The sequence below is a fragment of the Hyperolius riggenbachi genome, chromosome 8, assembly GCF_040937935.1.
Source record: "Hyperolius riggenbachi isolate aHypRig1 chromosome 8, aHypRig1.pri, whole genome shotgun sequence".
In the NCBI taxonomy this organism is placed as follows: domain Eukaryota; kingdom Metazoa; phylum Chordata; class Amphibia; order Anura; family Hyperoliidae; genus Hyperolius; species Hyperolius riggenbachi.
The window spans coordinates 27,397,625-27,415,986 of record NC_090653.1 but is presented as its reverse complement, the minus strand read 5'-3'; the positions used below and the strand labels follow the sequence as shown (position 1 = coordinate 27,415,986).

General features: G+C 45.6%; 1 protein-coding gene across 1 annotated transcript; it reads right to left on the bottom strand.

The window, feature by feature from the left end:
* Positions 1 to 2,945: 2,945 nt before the first annotated feature.
* On the bottom strand, positions 2,946 to 16,916 carry LOC137527209 (peptidoglycan recognition protein-like). Its single transcript, XM_068247713.1, has 5 exons — positions 16,872 to 16,916; positions 11,905 to 12,096; positions 8,739 to 8,803; positions 4,879 to 4,997; positions 2,946 to 3,121 (listed from the first exon to the last, which is right to left on the bottom strand). Exons 1-5 carry the CDS (start codon positions 16,914 to 16,916, stop codon positions 2,946 to 2,948), a joined length of 597 nt encoding a protein of 198 aa, XP_068103814.1.
* Positions 16,917 to 18,362: the final 1,446 nt, after the last annotated feature.

The window sequence follows — 18,362 nt, the reverse complement described above, 5'->3', positions numbered from 1 at the left end:
AGAAAATCCTAATGTGGGCAGCAGTCACCAGAAAATCGCAATGTGGGCAGCAGTGACCAGAAAATCGTAATGTGTGCAGCAGACACCTGAAAATCACAATGTAGGCAGCAGACACTAGAAAAAAAAAAATGCACCTGTGAAAAAAAAAACAATTCACTTACCTGACAGAAGTCTTCTCCTCTCCCGGCATCTGGCTCGCAGCTCCCCGAGTCCTCCTGCAGCACATCTCCCGCGCTGACAGGCAGAGTGCAGGGCTACGGCAAGATGGCTGCCGAAGCCCTGTACTAGAGACACAAAGTCTCCAGTGTAGGGCTTCTTCGGCGGCCATCTTGCCGTAGCCCTGCTCTGCCTGCCGGAGACTATGCAGGCTGCTGGAGCGGGGCTGCGGGGAATGAACTGGCGCAGCGTCTATTAGACGCTGCGGCCAGTTGAGCACCTTGCTGGGGCCTGGGGGGTCTAGAGCAGCGCTCCCCCCACGCACAGTGAGCGGGCCCCAAAGCAGCCCCGGGCCCCCCTGCAGCTGAGGTGGTCGCATCCCCGGTAGGTACGCCGGTGGCTCTCTCACCCTTTTGTGTCTTGGAATTTGTTATACATTTTATTCATCATGTTACTTTTGTCACTGTAATTACCAATTCTGTATCTTGTACCAGTTCTGTATTTTGCATATTGATGTATACCAAGTTTGTTTCTTACTCTGTACAGCGCCACAGAGTATGTTGGTGCTTTATTAATCAATAATAATAATAAATAGGGGTGTCCTAAAGCATCACTGTTCTATCTAGTGTTTCAAACAATAATCATAGGGCTCCCAGCAGCAGAGCTCCCAGCTGCTACGTACAAGTCTGGCCTGTAATGTGTTGCCTCACATTCTGCCAGTGTCTGTGATATTACAGCATAGTTCCCAACTGTCCCTCTTTGGGAGGGACAGTCCCTCTTTGGGAGCCCTGTATCCCTGTCCCTCTTTCCTCCTTATTTGTCCCTTTTTCAGGACTTTGTCCCTCTTTTAATGTAAATGTATTTATTTCTCTACTAAAAAATGTGTGTTTGACTCTAAACTTTTTTCCCATCCTTTAAATTGATATATTACTAATTTAAAAATGTTACTATGAAGGAAAATGAACCAGGATAGAAAGGACCAGTGTGGTTTGAATTATAAAACAACATATTTTTCTTATGAAATCTTTATGGTATGCATGACCAGGGTTGTGATGGGGCGTGGTTAGGGGTGTGGCAGGGATGTGGTTTAAGCGTCCCTCTTTCGCATCTAAAAAAAGTTGGGAGGTATGTTACAGTGTGTGTTAGTGTTGAACTAGATCACTGTGACAAAAATGGGAAGAGCCACCATGACTTGGAGGAAGGGGTTAGGATAGAAAGCTGTGGGAGATATTGAATTGGGAACAACCCTAACGAGCGACCTAAGGTGGGCGCAGAACACCACCAAAATCCAGAAGAAGGCTCAACAGAGACTATTCTTCCTGCGCCAATTGAAAAAATTTGGTATGCCTCAGGAGCTGCTGTCCAGCTTCTACACTGCCACTATTGAAGCTACCCTTTGCTCCGCCATTATCGTGTGGTATGCAAGAGCAACCGCCAGTGACAAGTATAAGTTTCAAAGAGTTATCAGCTCAGCGGAAAGGACCATTGGCTCTCCTCTGCCACCTCTAGACCTCCTCTACACCACCAGAATAAAAACAAGGGCCAACAGGATCTCCCAGGACCCATCCCACCCAGGCTGCAGCTTGTTTAAGCTCCTCCCATCGGGCCGACGCTACAGGACCACCCGCCCAGAGACTAACAGGCGTAGAGACACCTTTTTTCCCCAAGCAGCCCTCCTGTTGAACTCCTGCCTCTCGTCGGTATGCTAGTCGCTTCAGGTCAAATTAGCCAATCAGCCTGGACAAGGCACAATGGAACCCAGGCCAGTAAATAACCCAGCTATTAACCTGGTGCTCTTCTTGGCAGAGCTCTACTCAAGGTGCTGTTTCTTTCAATGAACTTACTTTATCCCTGTGCAGCACAATATCCAAACCCGGAGGATTTCTGCTCATGAGCCAACCGCATTATGTACTGCATAGACCGTTAAAAATGTGTAGGTACTGCTTGTCTTGATGTATTATTGCCTGTCTTGCTTGTATTATTGCTATTGTTTATGACTGTCTTGCTTGTTTATGTTATTGTCTATTGCCTGTTTTGCCACTGCCATGTGAACCACAACCAATTCCAGGTTCAACCTCGGTCGCACTTGGCGAAATAAAGATTCTGATTCTGATCCTGAATCATTGGAGCAATCAGGTCAAAATCAGCGGTGGGCTAAAAAGGCTCTGCTAACCTTTCTTGGTTCTGTCAGGGACTAATTTGGGTGTTTTCTTCTTGGAATAAATTGTATATCAGCGATACCGTAGCTTGAGGTATAGAACACTCTTTCATAATATCTTATTTACACTCACACCATGTCACACAGTCTTTGCAGAGATAGAAATAGCTTTTTATTAACCATTAAAGCAATTTACAAAGAACAGAAAAAGGGTGTATAACAAATAATTTCTATCAGGACAGAGGTATATGTCCCAGCTGAGACTCCCACCCATAACAGGAAGCTGCTTTCGGCAGAAGAGGTGCTAGTTCTGGGGCAGAGCTTGCCTCTTTATTGTCACACCCCTCAGAGCTAGCACCACCTCCACATGTCACATGATGGTAGCTTCTAGTCACACCCCTCAGAGCTAGCACCACCCCCCATGTCACATGATGGCAGCGTCTTGTGCTGGATGGGAGGCGGGCTCTTCTGGTCATTGTACAAAACAAGATACATGTGCAGCCGCCATAACGATCTGCTGGCTGCGTCCTCTATGCTAAACATTTATTACATTATTAAAGGTACATTGCAGCATTGCCAGGATAATAAAAGTATCGATTAACTTTATTATCTAGCATCATCTTCAGTTTATTCATTTTCTAAACCATGATTCAATTTCATCAATCAGTCCAGGATCTGCTGGGACAACAGTCTCCCCTTTGTGGAGGTAGACCTTCACGGTATGCTCGAGTTCGATCAATCCTTTCTGCTCCCCACATTCAATAAGTTCTCTGGCTCTATCCAATACTAGATGATATCCAAATTCATCTGTATTAAGGGAATACAACACAGACAGATCATTAGAATGATATAATAATTTGGTGCAGAGGACAAACTGAAGAATGAAGGAGATTGATACAAACTAGTAATGTTTCTGTGCTGCTCCTCACACACTTAACAATTGCATTCCTCTATGTGAATTAACAGCCTGTCTTTAATGTTAGAATTCAGATGTTATTTTAAGAATTGAAACCTTAATTTTAGAAATCTCTCCTTAACTTAAAGACTTGATTTTGGTTTGCCTGAGGTAAATTGCTTAGTGAATACTAAATGCTATAGCACCATGGTGATAACAGTAAAAACAGCTTAGAATTGTTATTAAATTGGACCTGTATTCTTGCACAGGACAGAAGGAAGACATAAAGAAATACGCCCTGTATGTATTTAGAGAGTTTAACTTGTCTAATTCCCCCTCATCTGCGCCTAATCACAAGTTGTAATTTGATCTCCCCTCTGTGTCACACGAATGCCATGGCAGAGATGGCAGATAAACTCATTTGAAAGCACAGTATGTTAACCCTATGTCTGCTTCCATGCAGATTTATTGGAGGATTTGTATCAGCTGTAACAAAGAAATGTTTTTCTGTAAAGGTTATTATGCTGTTGCGTATCTTTTAGAGCAGAGAGGAAGTTCTGAGTTCAGGTGCGCTTTAAAGACAGGAGATGAGCTTAGTGAATTGTGGCCTTTGTTTATAAATCATTGTATTATTAGGTAAAGCATTCAGGGCAGTCACTTTACCCACTGCCATAGTCTGTCTATTGTCAGTTTCTATATTTTGCATTTATGTATGATTTAACCATTTCAGTGCAGATATATTAAAATGGATTTACAAGTTAAATAGTTGTTGCTAATGATGATCAGGTAAAATTTGCAAACTTAAATTCCCATTAAAAATACTTTTAGCCTGTTGTCCCTGATGCAGGCTGGCATACCCCAGGAAATTCTGAGTCTGCCAGTGTGGGCCTTTGCCCCCTGAGCGATAACAGCCAATATGGTCCACAAGGCTACCCTGCAGAAGGTGGGGTCATGAAACACCCCCCTTGCAGAGTGCCATTGTCCAAGGTTATTAACAAGGGGCGTATCTCTTGCTCTGGTGCCTATAAGGAGGTAGGGGCTATTGGTGCCATGTATGTGGCTATAAGACTCAGGGATTGATATATGGTGGAATCTGGAAGCTTCGTCACCTAACCTTCACCGGTACCTCCCAATCTTATGAACCATGTAGGTTGGTATCACTCAGGGGGTGGAGTCCCACACTGGTAGACTTTTAATTTTCTGGGAAATACCAGACTACAGGGGAGGAATTATATTAATAGTGCTTGGGAAGAGGGACCCTAAGCTGTAAGTTGTTAAAGTGTACTATAATTTCAAATGTTAAAAGTTTCCCCAATTCACTTTGTTTTTTTTTTATATATACATTAAAGGATGGGGAGGCTAATGAGCCCAAAACTGTTACAACCTAATTTTGCACGATTTTAAAATTAATTTTCACAAAAACAGCAAGGTCTTTTGAAAATTTGACAATGCCATAGATAATGAATGATAGCATGTATGGGAGCTTTGCAATTAAGTGCAAAAAAACAGTGCCAAATACATCAGTGTAAAGTTTGTTAATACTTGCCAAAATGTAGTAGTTCCAAAATTGTAGTAGTTTTGCAAAATTTTGTGAAACTGTTTTGTACAAATTCACTCAAACCTAGTGGCTGTCTTACCGTCTAGAGTCCAGAAAATGGATTTCACTTACGTGAGAAGGTTCCAATGAAGGCAATACCAATGGAGTCCATGTTAAGGGACTTGTCATGATATCCAACCGTTCTCCAACCACGACCTTCATACACATTTCCATCTTGATCAATAAGAAAGCTGTATAGAAACAATGAAAAAATCCAACTATTATTATATTATACTAAAGACAAAATACATCCTCTTACTTTCACTTTCATTGCTCTACTATTGTGAAAAATTCTAAAATCTTTACTCATTGCAGTCTCTTGTGTAATAGATGTACAATAGTTGTTCCTGTTTAAGCTTAAAATGGAGCAGGAGAAAGGTTATAACTTGTCAGTTTACTTTATTGTTGTCCATTTTTCCTCAGGCCTCAGGTTCTGTCTTAGTCAAAAGTTTTTCCTATAAGTGGTACATAGACAGTATAAAACTCTTTTTAAGTTGTCTGTGTTCAAGGAGCTTTCTTTTTGCTTCAAGACCTGGGCCCATGCATCACTGAGAACAAGATGGAATATTTCCATAATAAATATATAGAGAGCCATAACATTACAACAGAAGTAGTAACCCTATTTCACTGTAGATGAACTGAAAAATTAAAAAGTTTTCAAAGGAGTTCCACTTAAAGGGGAATTTCAGCCTAAACAAACATACTGTCATCAAGTTACATTAGTTATGTTAATTAGAATAGACAGGTAAAATAATCTCTTACCCACCCTGTTTTAAAAGAACAGGCAAATGTTTGTGATTCATGGGGGCTGCCATCTTTGTCATGGGAGCAGCCATCTTTTTGGTTGAAAGGAGGTGACAAGGAGCAGGAGACACAGTTCCAACTATCCTGTGTCCTGATTACCCCTCCCAGCTGCACACTCTAGGCTTCAAATGTCAAAATCAAAATGTAAAAAAAAAAAAATGCACAAAAACTGCAGAACGAGAACAACAAAATCAGAAATCCCATCATGCTTTGCACAGCATCAGGGGAAAAAAGCCGGGGCAGTTTTCTTCTGTGCAGCTAAAAATGAGGCTTGTATGAGAGAAACAAAGTTCTGATGCTGTGAAACTGTTAAAGAAACACCAAGCCTTTTCAGTGCTGCTGAGTCTATTTTTAGTCCGGAGGTTCACTTTAACCACTTAACCATTGAGGGTTATTTACCCCTTGAGGACCAGAGAGATTTTTTTCACCTGTCAGCACTCCTCTTATTCTTTCACCAATAACTTAATCACTACGAATCACAATGAAATGATCTATATCTTGGTTTTTTTCACCACCAATTAGGCTTTCTTTGGGTACATTATGCTAGAATTATTTAACTGCGTTCCCATTCATTGATCTCCCCGCTTACATGGCATCGAAGGTAGTGCTTGCGGGAGCGATGAATACCTGTATTCACGGCCCTGGGACTTCCCAGGCCATGATTAGACTGCACCTGGTGCAGTAAGTAGTTAAATCTACATATTTAAAATGGTCATCTCCCTCAACATCTCCAGATACACATTTTTGTGGCCAGCATGTTGTACTAGTGCAGATATGGGACTCTGCTTGGAATAAGTTCATTCCCACCCTCTTCAGAAAGCAACAGACTACCAATCAGCTCCATCTTATATAATGACACACCCTGACCCAGGGCCGGCACTCCCATAGAGGCAAAGGGGGCAATTGCCCCAGGGCTTCAACCTCTGCAAGGGCCCCGCAACGCCGACCCTGCTAAATGGTGCCTGCTCCCCCGCTCGCTCTGCTCCTCGGAGCCCTTGCTAACAAGCTGCAGCAGAAATTACTCACCTGTGGTATATGTTTACAAATAACGTGCGCCGGATCATAGAAGTGGTGGAGGACAACATGGCAAGAGTGCCCGGACTGTGCAGTCCGCAGGAAGAGGTGAGCAATTGCTGCTGCTGCTTGTTAGCAAGGGCCCCGGGGAGCAGAGGTAATCGTCAGGAAGGAGGGGGGGGGGTGTTCAGGCAGGGGCCCCACCATTCAATTTACCCCATAGCCCCGGAGCCCCTTAAGCCAGCCCTGCCCTGACCTGTAATGGATCACATACCAGCAAACATCATGTGACCTTCAGAAATTAGGCATAGAGCAAAGTTGCTCCCCTGCTGTCATTATAAGAAGACTGTAGGCTTCCAAGGTCAATGAGAAATCTCTCTTAAAGAGAACCTGAACTGAAAATAAAAAGTCAAAATAAACATGCACAGGTCATACTTCCCTCCCATGTAGTCTACATATCAATCTCTTTCTCCTCTTCCCAGTCCTGTTTGTCTACTGTGATCAATGGGATTCTCTGTCCTCTATTTTGAAAATGGCCGTTACCCCATAACAGCTTCCTGGTCAGCACACTGTTAAACTGTTATATCGCCCACTTGAGCCATAGGGAAACATGGACATTACCTTGCATGTTCAGTTGTAACGGACAGCAGCTTATATATAACTGACAGCAACTGGTATATTTTAGTTCTGACAAAATCTTGTCAGAACTGGAAGGGATCACTGTAAGAAGAAAATGGTGAATTTCTGAGAGGAACTGATGGCGACTGGAGAGTTAAAGGGACACTTAAGTCAAACAAAAAAATAGTTTTACTCACCTGGGGCTTCCTTTAGCCCCCTGCAGCTGTCCAGTGCCCTCGCCGTCTCCCTCCGATCCTCCTGGCCCCGCCGGCAGCCACTTCCGGTTTCGGTGACAGGAGCTGACAGGCTGGGGACGCGAGTGATTCTTCGCGTTCCCGGCCACAATAGCGCCCTCTATGCTGCTATAGCATATATCATATACCATATAGCAGCATAGAGGGTGCTAATGTGTCTGGGAACGCAAAGAATCACTCACGTTTCCAGCCTGTCGGCTCTTGTCGCCGAAACCGGAAGTAGCCGCCGGCGGAGCCAGGTGGATCGGAGGGAGACGTCGAGGGCACCGGACAGCTGCAGGGGACTATTGGAAGCCCTAGGCGAGTAAAACTCATTTTTTTTTCGTTTGACTTAAGTGTCCCTTTAAGTATGTAATAGTCATTTGCAGCTACATTATGTGTTTATTTTAAATAATTGTACTCAGTTCAGGTTCCCTTTAAAGCAGATGTTAACTCCTGCACAGCGCACAATGAAAAGTCTTTATTCACTGCACTGTGCTCTCTGTTTGTTTAGCTAGATCAAAGGGTCTAATTGGTTGGCTCTTATCAGCAGCTGTGAATCAGAGCACCTAGGCTCTGCCTATACAGGAAAGACTGAGGTTTAACCCTTTTAATGCTCCTAGGAAAGTGATACCAAGTTAAATCTTTAGGGTTTTTCTTATGATTTCCCTAAATTGTAATGAAGACATTTTTTCACCTAAATGTTATCATATTGTGGTTAATCTTTTAGAGAAGATGTAACGATTGGTGTCAGCAACACAGATTTTTCTGATTATTGGTGATCTGCAGTATCACCAATAATACAGATGCTATACTTGATTATGTGGTGATCTGCAGAATCACCAATACTAGTATAGCTAGACACAGGACACCCAATGTGGTATAGTGTTTGGTGCAACAATAATCGGAGAGATTATCTCCCGAGAAGCAGGAGATACAGACACTACTGCAGCCAAGGATTCCCTGTGGAGCAGGGAATCAGACTGCACTGCAGCCAGTGGACCTCTAAGGGGCAGAATCCCACTGACTGTGCTGCCAGGTAATGATATGTAATGGAATGAGTGATTCAGATAGACCTGCAGCCGAGGATTTCCTGAGGAGCAGGAAATCAGACTGTACTGCAGCCAGTGGATACCTGAGGAGCAGGGATCACTGACTGGAGTAATGTGATGAGGATTGGTCTGCAGCTAGGGATTCCCTGAGGAGCAGGGAATCAGACTGTACTGCAGCCAGTGGACCTTAGAGAGGTAGAGACCCACTGACTGTGCTGCAAGATAGTCTCCAGAGGAGCCGGTGACCATAGGCCTGATCTTGCAGCTAGTAACCACCTGAAGAGCAAGTGTCACAGATGTACAGTAAGGCTGATCACCCAAGGGCTAGGTGACAGCCAGAAAGGTCAGACAAGCCAGGTCGGCAACACACGGACAGATAAAGTACAGAGGCGAAAGATTGATTCGGTATCCAGGTACAGGCAACGTTGGCAACAGATAATCAGATGGGCGGAAGTACCGAATCAGAAAACAGGAGAGTAGTCAGGAAAGCCAAAGGTCATAACAGGTAACAGTAACGTATCTCAGTCCTAGTCTTAGGTGTGAGGTCCTTGGTCTCAACACCTGGGATCTAGTCTAACAGATAAATAGTAGCGATGTAGCAATCTCCTAGTCTTAGGTGTGAGGTCCTTGGTCTCAACACCTGGGAACTAGTCTAACACATAAACAGTAGCAAGCAATAGTACTTTAAAGCTATCAACGGAATCTGACTCAGTGTGAATTCCCAGCTCTGGCTGGTTCTAACACACTGTGGGATCTGACTCAGGTCTGAGCGCTCACACGTAAATGTTCGCTACAGCAGACAACTTGCAACTGACAGGCAAGTCCTATATATACCAAAAGCGCTCCACAGCGCTGCCCCAGTCACTCAGCCAATCCGGAGCATAGCTGGAGTCAGCTGATCGGCCTGATCAGCTGACTCCCCTTCTACTAGCATAAAGGTCCTGTCGCCTGGCGCGCGCGTAGCTCTCCCTCTGTGTGCACTAGAAGGACCAGGCAAACCAGCATCACGTTGCTGCGCGGCAGAAGCCACCGGTTGGGACGCGGAGATAGCCGCCATGCCGCTTGCCCATGCGGCGGCATCTCCGCTATTCATTACAGTACCCCCCCCCCTGAGGAGTGGACCACGGACTCTTCCTACCTGGCTTCTCAAGGTGTAAGTCATGAAACTCTTTTTTTAATTCCTCAGTATGCATGCGACAATCCGGCACCCAAGTTCTCTCCTCCAGACCATACCCCTTCCAGTGGACCAGATACTGCACAGAATTCTGCACCAATCGAGAATCCAAAATCTTCTCGATCTCATACTCGGGTTGGTCATTAACCATCACGGGGGGGGGGGGAAAAGGAATCCATGTGCACTGCAGGCTTCAACAGAGACACATGGAACGATCTCACACCTTTCATGCTAGCTGGGAGATCAATAGCATACGTGACGTCACTAATCCTTCTGGACACCGGGTATGGTCCTAGAAATCTGGGTCCCAGTTTAGGTGACGGTTGTTTTAAAGCTAAATGCCAAGTAGATACCCATACCATGTCCCCTGGGGAAAACTCCACTCTACAGACCGTCTCTTATCCGCCTGTTTCTTCTGAGTCTGGAAGGCTTTCCCCAGATTCCTCTTAACCATTCCCCAAATCTCCCTCAATGCCCTTTGCCAATCCTCCAGGGCCGGAAATGGGGTAGATGTCACAGGTAATGGAGCAAACTTGGGAGATCTTCCCAAGACTACCTGAAATGGGGAGAATCCAGATTGTTATGTGCAAATTCTGCAAACGGCAAAAAACGTTACCCAATCAGACTGTGCATCTGCCACATAACATTTGAGAAACTGCTCAAGGGACTGGTTAATTCTCTCGGTCTGGCCATTGGTCTGTGGGTGGTAGCCTGATGAAAATGACAGGTCCATCTCCAGCTGATGGCAAAAAGCCCTCCAAAATTTTGACACGAACTGGACTCCCCGATCTGACACTACATTCTCCGGAATGCCATGCAGCCGGAAAATGTGCTGGATGAAGAGATCAGCCAACTCCCGGGCCGAGGGGAGTCCTTTCAGAGGGACAAAATGGGCCATCTTAATGAACCTATCTAGTACCACCCAAATGACCGTCTTTCCCTCAGACTTGGGGAGTTCCCCCACAAAGTCCATCGACAAATGGGTCCAGGGTTCACTTGGCACTGGTAAGGGTTGTAGTGTACCCACTGGTGCCTGGCGAGAAGGCTTACTCCTGGCACAAACTGAGCACTCTCTTGCAAACTCCTTACAATCATTTGCTAGCGTAGGCCACCAAGCACATCTGGCCAGCAAATCCTGGGTTCTGGCAGCCCCAGGATGCCCCGCATTTTTATGGGAATGGAATAATTGTAAAAGTTGCAGGCGGAAAGGCAGTGGTACAAACGTAACTCCCTCAGGCTTCCCTTCTGGAACATCCTGTTGATAAGGGCCCAGAGTTGCCGTCCAATCCTTCCAGGTCTCAGTAGCTGCAAAGACTATTTTCTGAGGTAGGATGGTTTCTGGGGTTGAGGGTTGCACTGTCTCGGGCTCGAAACACCTAGATAGGTCATCAGCTTTGATGCTCTTACTCCCTGGTGTATACGTTATGACAAATCTGAATCTTCAAAAGAACAAGGACCAACAGGCCTGTCGAGGGCTAAGTCTTTTGGCCCCTTCTATGTACTCCAAGTTCTTATGATCCGTAAAAACTGTGATAGTATGCTCTGCCCCTTCTAGCCAATGTCGCCATTCCTCGAAGGCTAATTTAATGGCCAAAAGCTCTCGATTGCCAATATCGTAGTTCTTCTCAGCAGGAGAGAACCTACGGGAAAAGTAATCACAGGGATGAAGTTTGCCCTGCAAACCAGAGCGTTGAGACAGTACAGCCTCAACCCCGACCTCTGAGGCATCGACCTCTACTATGAAGGGGAAGGTGACAACCACATGTCTCAAAATGGGAGCAGAACAGAACAGTTTTTTCAATGTGGAGAAGGCAGAATGTGCTTCTGCTGACCAGTGGTACATGTCAGCCCCTTTCTTAGTAAGACTGGTGAGGGGTGACACTACTGAAGAGAAACCCTTGATGAATCTCCTGTAGTAATTGGCAAAGCTCAAAAATCTTTGGAGTGCCTTCAAACCTACAGGTTGTGGCCACTCCAAAACAGCCGAGACTTTTTCTGGATTCATGGAGAGACCAGATGTAGAGATAATATAACCCAAAAAAGGAGCGGAAGTGACCTCGAAGAGGCACTTTTCTAACTTGGCATACAGTGAGTTCTGTCTTAATTTCTTCAACACGAAATTGACATGTTTACGATGTTCCGTCAGGTTAGGAGAAAAAATCAGTATGTCGTCCAGATACACTAGCACGAATTTCCCCAGTACCTTCCCGAAAACCTCATTGATCAACACCTGGAAGATGGCAGGGGCGTTACACAATCTGAAAGGCATAACCAGATACTCGTAGTGCCCGTCGGGTGTGTTGAACGCCGTCTTCCATTCGTCACCATCTCTAATCCGCACCAGGTTGTATGCACCTCGTAAATCCAATTTAGAAAAAATAATGGTGTTGGTCACCTGTGCGAATAAATCGTCAATCAAAGGCAAAGGGTAACGATTTTTTACTGTAATCTTATTTAAACCTTGGTAGTCAATGCAGGGTTGGAGGCCTCCATCTTTTTTTTGTACGAAAAAGAATCCTGCCCCAGCTGGTGAGCGAGAAGGGCGGATGAAGCCCTTGGCCAAATTCTCTTTAATGTAATCTTGCATTGCCACTTTCTCAGATCCTGACATATTATAAAGGTGACCCCTAGGAGGCATACAACCAGATCTTAAATCGATGGGACAATCAAAGCTACGGTGAGGCAGGAGTTTATCTGCGGACTTGGGACAGAACACATCAGCGAATTCCACATACTGTACTGGCACCCCTTTAACCTGAATCTTGGTAGCGCAAACAGCAACTTTCTCTAAACAATGATGATGACAATGGGCCGACCAGCTCTTTAGTTGACCCGAAGCCCAGTCAATCTGAGGAGAGTGAAGTTGTAACCAAGGCATACCAAGAATAATGGTAGAGGTTGCCATCTGCAGGACCAAGTACTGTAAACTCTCTTTATGTAACACCCCTACATTACACACCAACAAGGGGGTCTGAGAAAGAGGTTGTCTACTCTGTAATGGAGAGTCATCGACTGCAGTAACCAGAATCTGTCGGTCTAAAGGAAGTAAGGGAATTCCCAATTTCTTAGCAAAGTCATAATCTATGAAGTTGGCTGCAGAGCAGGGTCGGGCCGAGGCATAGGCTGGAGAGGCTCCAGCCTCAGGGTGCAGTGTAGGAGGGGGCGCAGAATTCATTCAGCTGTCATTCCTAATTGTGTTTGAAGCAGAAAGAAATAAGAAAAGGGGATATATGGCAGTGACTGCAAGCCAGATAACTAGATATTAAGGTGTTGGGGAGGTTGTGGGCCCTGTGGCGCCTCTTAGTCTAATAGCAATCAGTGTGTGACGGCAGGGGAGGCAGGGATGGAGGGGCGCACTTTGGTGTCTCAGCCTTGGGTGCTGGAGGACCTTGTCCCGGCTCTGCTGCAGAGCCAGAGTCAACAAAGGCTTCTGTGGGAACAGTCTTACCTTCCCACGTGATAGAGCAGGGAAGGAGCAGACGATTATTGTTTAGAGGTAAAGACTGCTCGCCTAGGGTATTACCTCTGACTACACCTAGGCGGCAGCGTTTGCCGACTTCTTAGGACAATTCTGAACCCTGTGACCCTCCTCAGCACAGTATAAACAGAGTTTTTCCGTTTTCCTGCGATTCTTTTCCACCTGCGTCAATCTAGAGTGTCCGATTTGCATCGGCTCTGGCGGAGGTGACGAGGATGGAGAGGAGGCGTAGGAGACATATCTTACAGCATTTCTACCCCGGGACTGTTTTTTGATGGCGTAAGCGGTGATCTACCCGTACAGCTAAAGCGATTGCCTCGTCAATGGACTTGGGCTCAGGATGTCCCAACATCAAGTCAGAAACTGCATCAGATAAGCCTGACAAAAAACAGTCTAACAGTGCATATGTTCCCCACCTAGCTGATACAGCCCACTTCCTGAACTCTGATGCATAAACCTCTACTGGATCTCGACTCTGGCGCAGGGTCTTTAGCTTCCGTTCAGTGGTGGAAGCAATATCTGGATCATCATATATAATGGCCATGGCTTTAAAAAATTCCTGAACTGATGTCAGAGCCTCATGCTCTGCATGAAGACTATATGCCCATGTCCGTGAATCCCCTGACAAAAGGGTCTTTATAAACATAACTCTCTGAGACTCAGTTCCCGATAGGGTAGGCCTCAACTCAAAATATGATAGGACTCGATTTCTGAAATTCTGAAAGTCAGATCTATGTCCAGAAAACTTTTCTGGTACAGACATGCGAAGGTCTGTAACTGGAGGGGATCACACTGTATTCACAGCCGTTTGGAGAACCTGTATTGACCCAGACAAAGCTGTGATTTGTGTCTGGTGGCCATCAAGCACCCTGATGAGATTATCCACCGAAGTGGCTTAACCGTCAACGCGGCTGTGTAGTGCGTCCATATTGTTTTGATCTGCTGTTCTGTAACGATTGGTGTCAGCAACACAGATTTTTCTGATTATTGGTGATCTGCAGTATCACTAATAATACAGATGCTATACTTGATTATGTGGTGATCTGCAGAATCACCAATAATACTAGTATAGCTAGACACAGGACACCCAATGTGGTATAGTGTTTGGTGCAACAGTAATCGGAGAGGTTATCTCCCAAGAAGCAGGAGATACAGACACAACTGCAGCCAAGGATTCCCTGTGGAGCAGGGAATCAGACTGCACTGCAGCCAGTGGACCTCTGAAGGGCAGAGTCCCACTGACTGTGCTGCCAGGAAATGATATGTAATGGAATGAGTGATTAAGATAGACCTGCAGCCGAGGATTTCCTGAGGAGCAGGAAATCAGACTGTACTGCAGCCAGTGGATACCTGAGGAGCAGGGATCACTGACTGGAGTAATGTGATGAGGATTTGTCTGCAGCTAGGGATTCCCTGAGGAGCAGGGAATCAGACTGTACTGCAGCCAGTGGACCTTAGAGAGGTAGAGACCCACTGACTGTGCTGCAAGATGGTCTCCAGAGGAGCCGGTGACCATAGGCCTGATCTTGCAGCTAGTAACCACCTGAAGAGCAAGTGTCACAGATGTACAGTAAGGCTGATCACTCAAGGGCTAGGTGACAGCCAGAAAGGTCAGACAAGCCAGGTCGGCAACACACGGACAGATAAAGTACAGAGGCAGAAGACTGATTCGGTATCCAGGTACAGGCAACGTTGGCAACAGATAATCAGATGGGCGGTAGAACCGAATCAGAGAACAGGAGAGTAGTCAGGAAAGCCAAAGGTCATAACAGGTAACAGTAACGTATCTCAGTCCTAGTCTTAGGTGTGAGGTCCTTGGTCTCAACACCTGGGATCTAGTCTAACACATAAACAGTAGCAAGCAATAGTACTTTAAAGCTATCAACAGAATCTGACTCAGTGTGAATTCCCAGCTCCAGCTGGTTCTAACACACTGTGGGATCTGACTCAGGTCTGAGCGCTCACACGTAAATGTTCGCTACAGCAGACAACTTGCAACTGACAGGCAAGTCCTATATATACCAAAAGCGCTCCACAGCGCTGCCCCAGTCACTCAGCCAATCCGGAGCATAGCTGGAGTCAGCTGATCGGCCTGATCAGCTGACTCCCCTTCTACTAGCATAAAGGTCCAGTCGCCTGGCGCGCGCGCACGTAGCTCTCCCTCTGTGTGCACTAGAAGGACCAGGCAAACCAGCATCACGTCGCTGCGTGACAGAAGCTGCCGGTTGGGACGTGGAGATAGCCGCCACACCGCTTGCCCATGCGGCGGCATCTCCGCTATTCATTACAGAAGATAGGAAGTTTTTAGTTTAGATCGATTTTAAAGTGCTCAATAACGGTACATGATTCACTATGTTTTTTCAATTATAAGAGGTCACTTAGATGGAAGACAAGCTCCATTTAAACTTGGACAATTGCAGGAAGTAGTACATTTTCTATTGGACGTTTAATATGTATTTATAATGAGTGTGCTTTTGTGTGAGGATAGTGTGGGAATGTAGCAAACACATTGTACATACACAAACATACAAGGGGAAATGGGTATGCCAAAATCCCCAAAAAAGGAAACTTTGCCTAGCCATTGTGGCATTTTTTTCGGTCACTGAGGATGAAGGAGACTACGCCCAAAACCGAAAAACATATAAGACATAGCTGTAAAAACCTGTGGATTTTAATGATGTTATTAATCTGTTAATTGAAAAAAACACTTGCTTATTAGTTTTCAATGAAATTCTATGATTGAAAAAAAAATAATTTCAGCAGCAACAGTTAAAAATAAAAAGCAATCTGATTATTTCAGATTAACCTGCTGGGCGGTCTGGACGAGCTCAGCTCGTCCAGTACCGCCGGAGCCTGCCGCTCAGGCCCTGCTGGGCCGATTTGGCTCAAATAAAAAGCAGCACACGCAGCCGGCACTTTGCCAGCCGCGTGTGCTGCCTGATCGCCGCCGCTCTGCGGTGATCCGCCGCGAGCAGCGGCGAAAGAGGGTCCCCCCAGCCGCCTGAGCCCAGCGTAGCCGGAACAAAAAGTTCCGGCCAGCGCTAAGGGCTGGATCGGAGGCGGCTGACGTCAGGACGTCGGCTGACGTCGATGACGTCACTCCGCTCGTCGCTATGGCGACGATGTAAGCAAAACAAGGAAGGCCGCTCATTGCGGCCTTCCTTGTTTATTCTGGGCGCCGGAGGCGATCGGAAGAACGCCTCCGGAGCGCACTCTAGTGGGCTTTCATGCAGCCAACTTTCAGTTGGCTGCATGAAATAGTTTTTTTTTTAATTAAAAAAAAACCCTCCCGCAGCCTGCCTGGCGATCTTAATAGAACGCCAGGCAGGTTAAATAAAAACACTTGCCCAATCAACCACTGGCAAGGGGAACTATAGATAATATGGTCATTTGTTGTTGGCAAGTATAAAAATTTAGTTTTGCCTGCAGCAAAACTGAACCTGCATGTTGGTGGGTGTGGGCCCCGGAGAAAAGGGTTCACTCAATAATGTTGCCACCTTTCGCCCATACGATGCATGCTGCTCTACATCTTTTCTCCTGTCTTCACAGCCAGAAGTTACGCTATCATGACGAAAGTGTTGGAAAGATGGAGAGCGGCGTGCAGCGCATTGGCAAAAAGCATCAACATAGTTGAGTTAACCCTCTGTGTGCAGCAGCCCATGCTAATCAACATATAGGAATTTCATACTTACCAGCTCATCCTTAGTTTGTTGTTGGCTGGCCAGGGTCTCTAGCATAACTCAGACTCTAAGATCCTCCAAGAGCTTAGCTCCTCCCCCTTATGGATGAGTGCCCTGGCACTTTCTGTATCTGAGATACAGAGTTCCAAAGAAGCACCCCAGCACTCATCTGGATGGGGCGGAGCTATGCACTGGAAGTGGCCACACGGTGGATCTCAGACATATGGGTGCGGGCACCAAAATGAGCTTGCTACAGGACTTGCTACTTCTCCACATGTGGTTCATTACATAATATTCAATTGATCCTGAAGATAACTTGCTATGAAACAGTTCCTATGGAAGTGCACTCCATTAGGTGTTTGGTTAGCTCTTTTGGCCATGTTTGAGCGTTCATGTGTGAATGGATTTGTGTGTGTTTTGATGGGGGTCATTTTTTTACATTGTGTTATCAGATTAATTTAGCCCATTGTTGTTACAAATAAAGTTTAAGATTTTTGTTAGACCTAGGCTCCCTTATATGTGTTTGTTAATGTTAAATACCTATTTATTAAGGTGAGTGGAGCATATTAAATGTATGTGTCATGATCGCTGCTGCAGCAGGTATTGCTGGAAGTAGTAGTGCTGCAGCTCAGGCAGTTCTGATCTCTTTCCATGCAAGCTGCATAGCTTTGTCTGCCTTTCCCTGCTGTCAGCTTGTGACTGATTATCATTCACCTGTGTGGGAATCTGCATGTCTGCTCCCATTGGATGACCTCAGTATAAAGATCTGCTTCCTGCAGGACTCCTCGGGTTTTCATAGCTTCAGTTTAAGCCTGTCTTGCTGTCGCTTCAGCCCCCGATCGTGTTTCTTGTTCTAAGATACTTTGCTGGTTTTGCATCATATATTGGTTCATTGCCCATATATATGCATTCCAGCACGTTTATTATTTTCCTTGTATTCGTGTTACGTTGATACATCAGTGACGCTGATATATACGTACACGAACTGTTTATATCCTGTGTTCAGCTAGTCAGTTCTAGCACGTTGATCACCCGTGCTGAGCTAGTTATCCTGTTCCTGGTCCTGTTTGTGGATTGCGTTCATCTCTGCAAAGAGATAACGAATCCTTCTGAATCTTGTCCTGTTACCGTTTGTGGATTGCGTTCATCTCTGCGAAGAGATAGCGAATCCTTCTGAGTCCTGTTCCCTGTATTGCTCCAGTCCTAGTCAGTGTTCCTGCTTATGTCATATATCGGTTCATTGCCGGTATAAACATATGTTAGTCAGACGTTACAAATAGTTTCATTGATAGCTGTAATTGTAATACGCTAGGAAATCATACTATTTGTATATTTATCTGTGTTACGTTCATCTATCTTGATCCTGCTAATTCCTGACTATCCTGTCCTGTCTTTGTGAGGCACGCCATCGCCGCTACGCTTTGGCTGCCTCATTCCAGTCTGTCTTGTTGTGGACGCTTGCTGTCACTAATTAGCGGCTAGCTAGCAAGCGTTCATTCTGTC

Coding starts and splice junctions, on each gene's coding strand:
- LOC137527209 (XM_068247713.1), bottom strand. CDS start 16,916: ATGCTAGAGACCCTGGCCAGCCAACAACAAACTAAGGATGAGCTG. Junction 12,097..16,871: donor AACAAACTAAGGATGAGCTG/GTAAGTATGAAA, acceptor TTATTCGCACAG/GTGACCAACACCATTATTTT. Junction 4,998..8,738: donor GGAGACTATCTTGCAGCACA/GTCAGTGGGTCT, acceptor GTTTCTATACAG/CTTTCTTATTGATCAAGATG.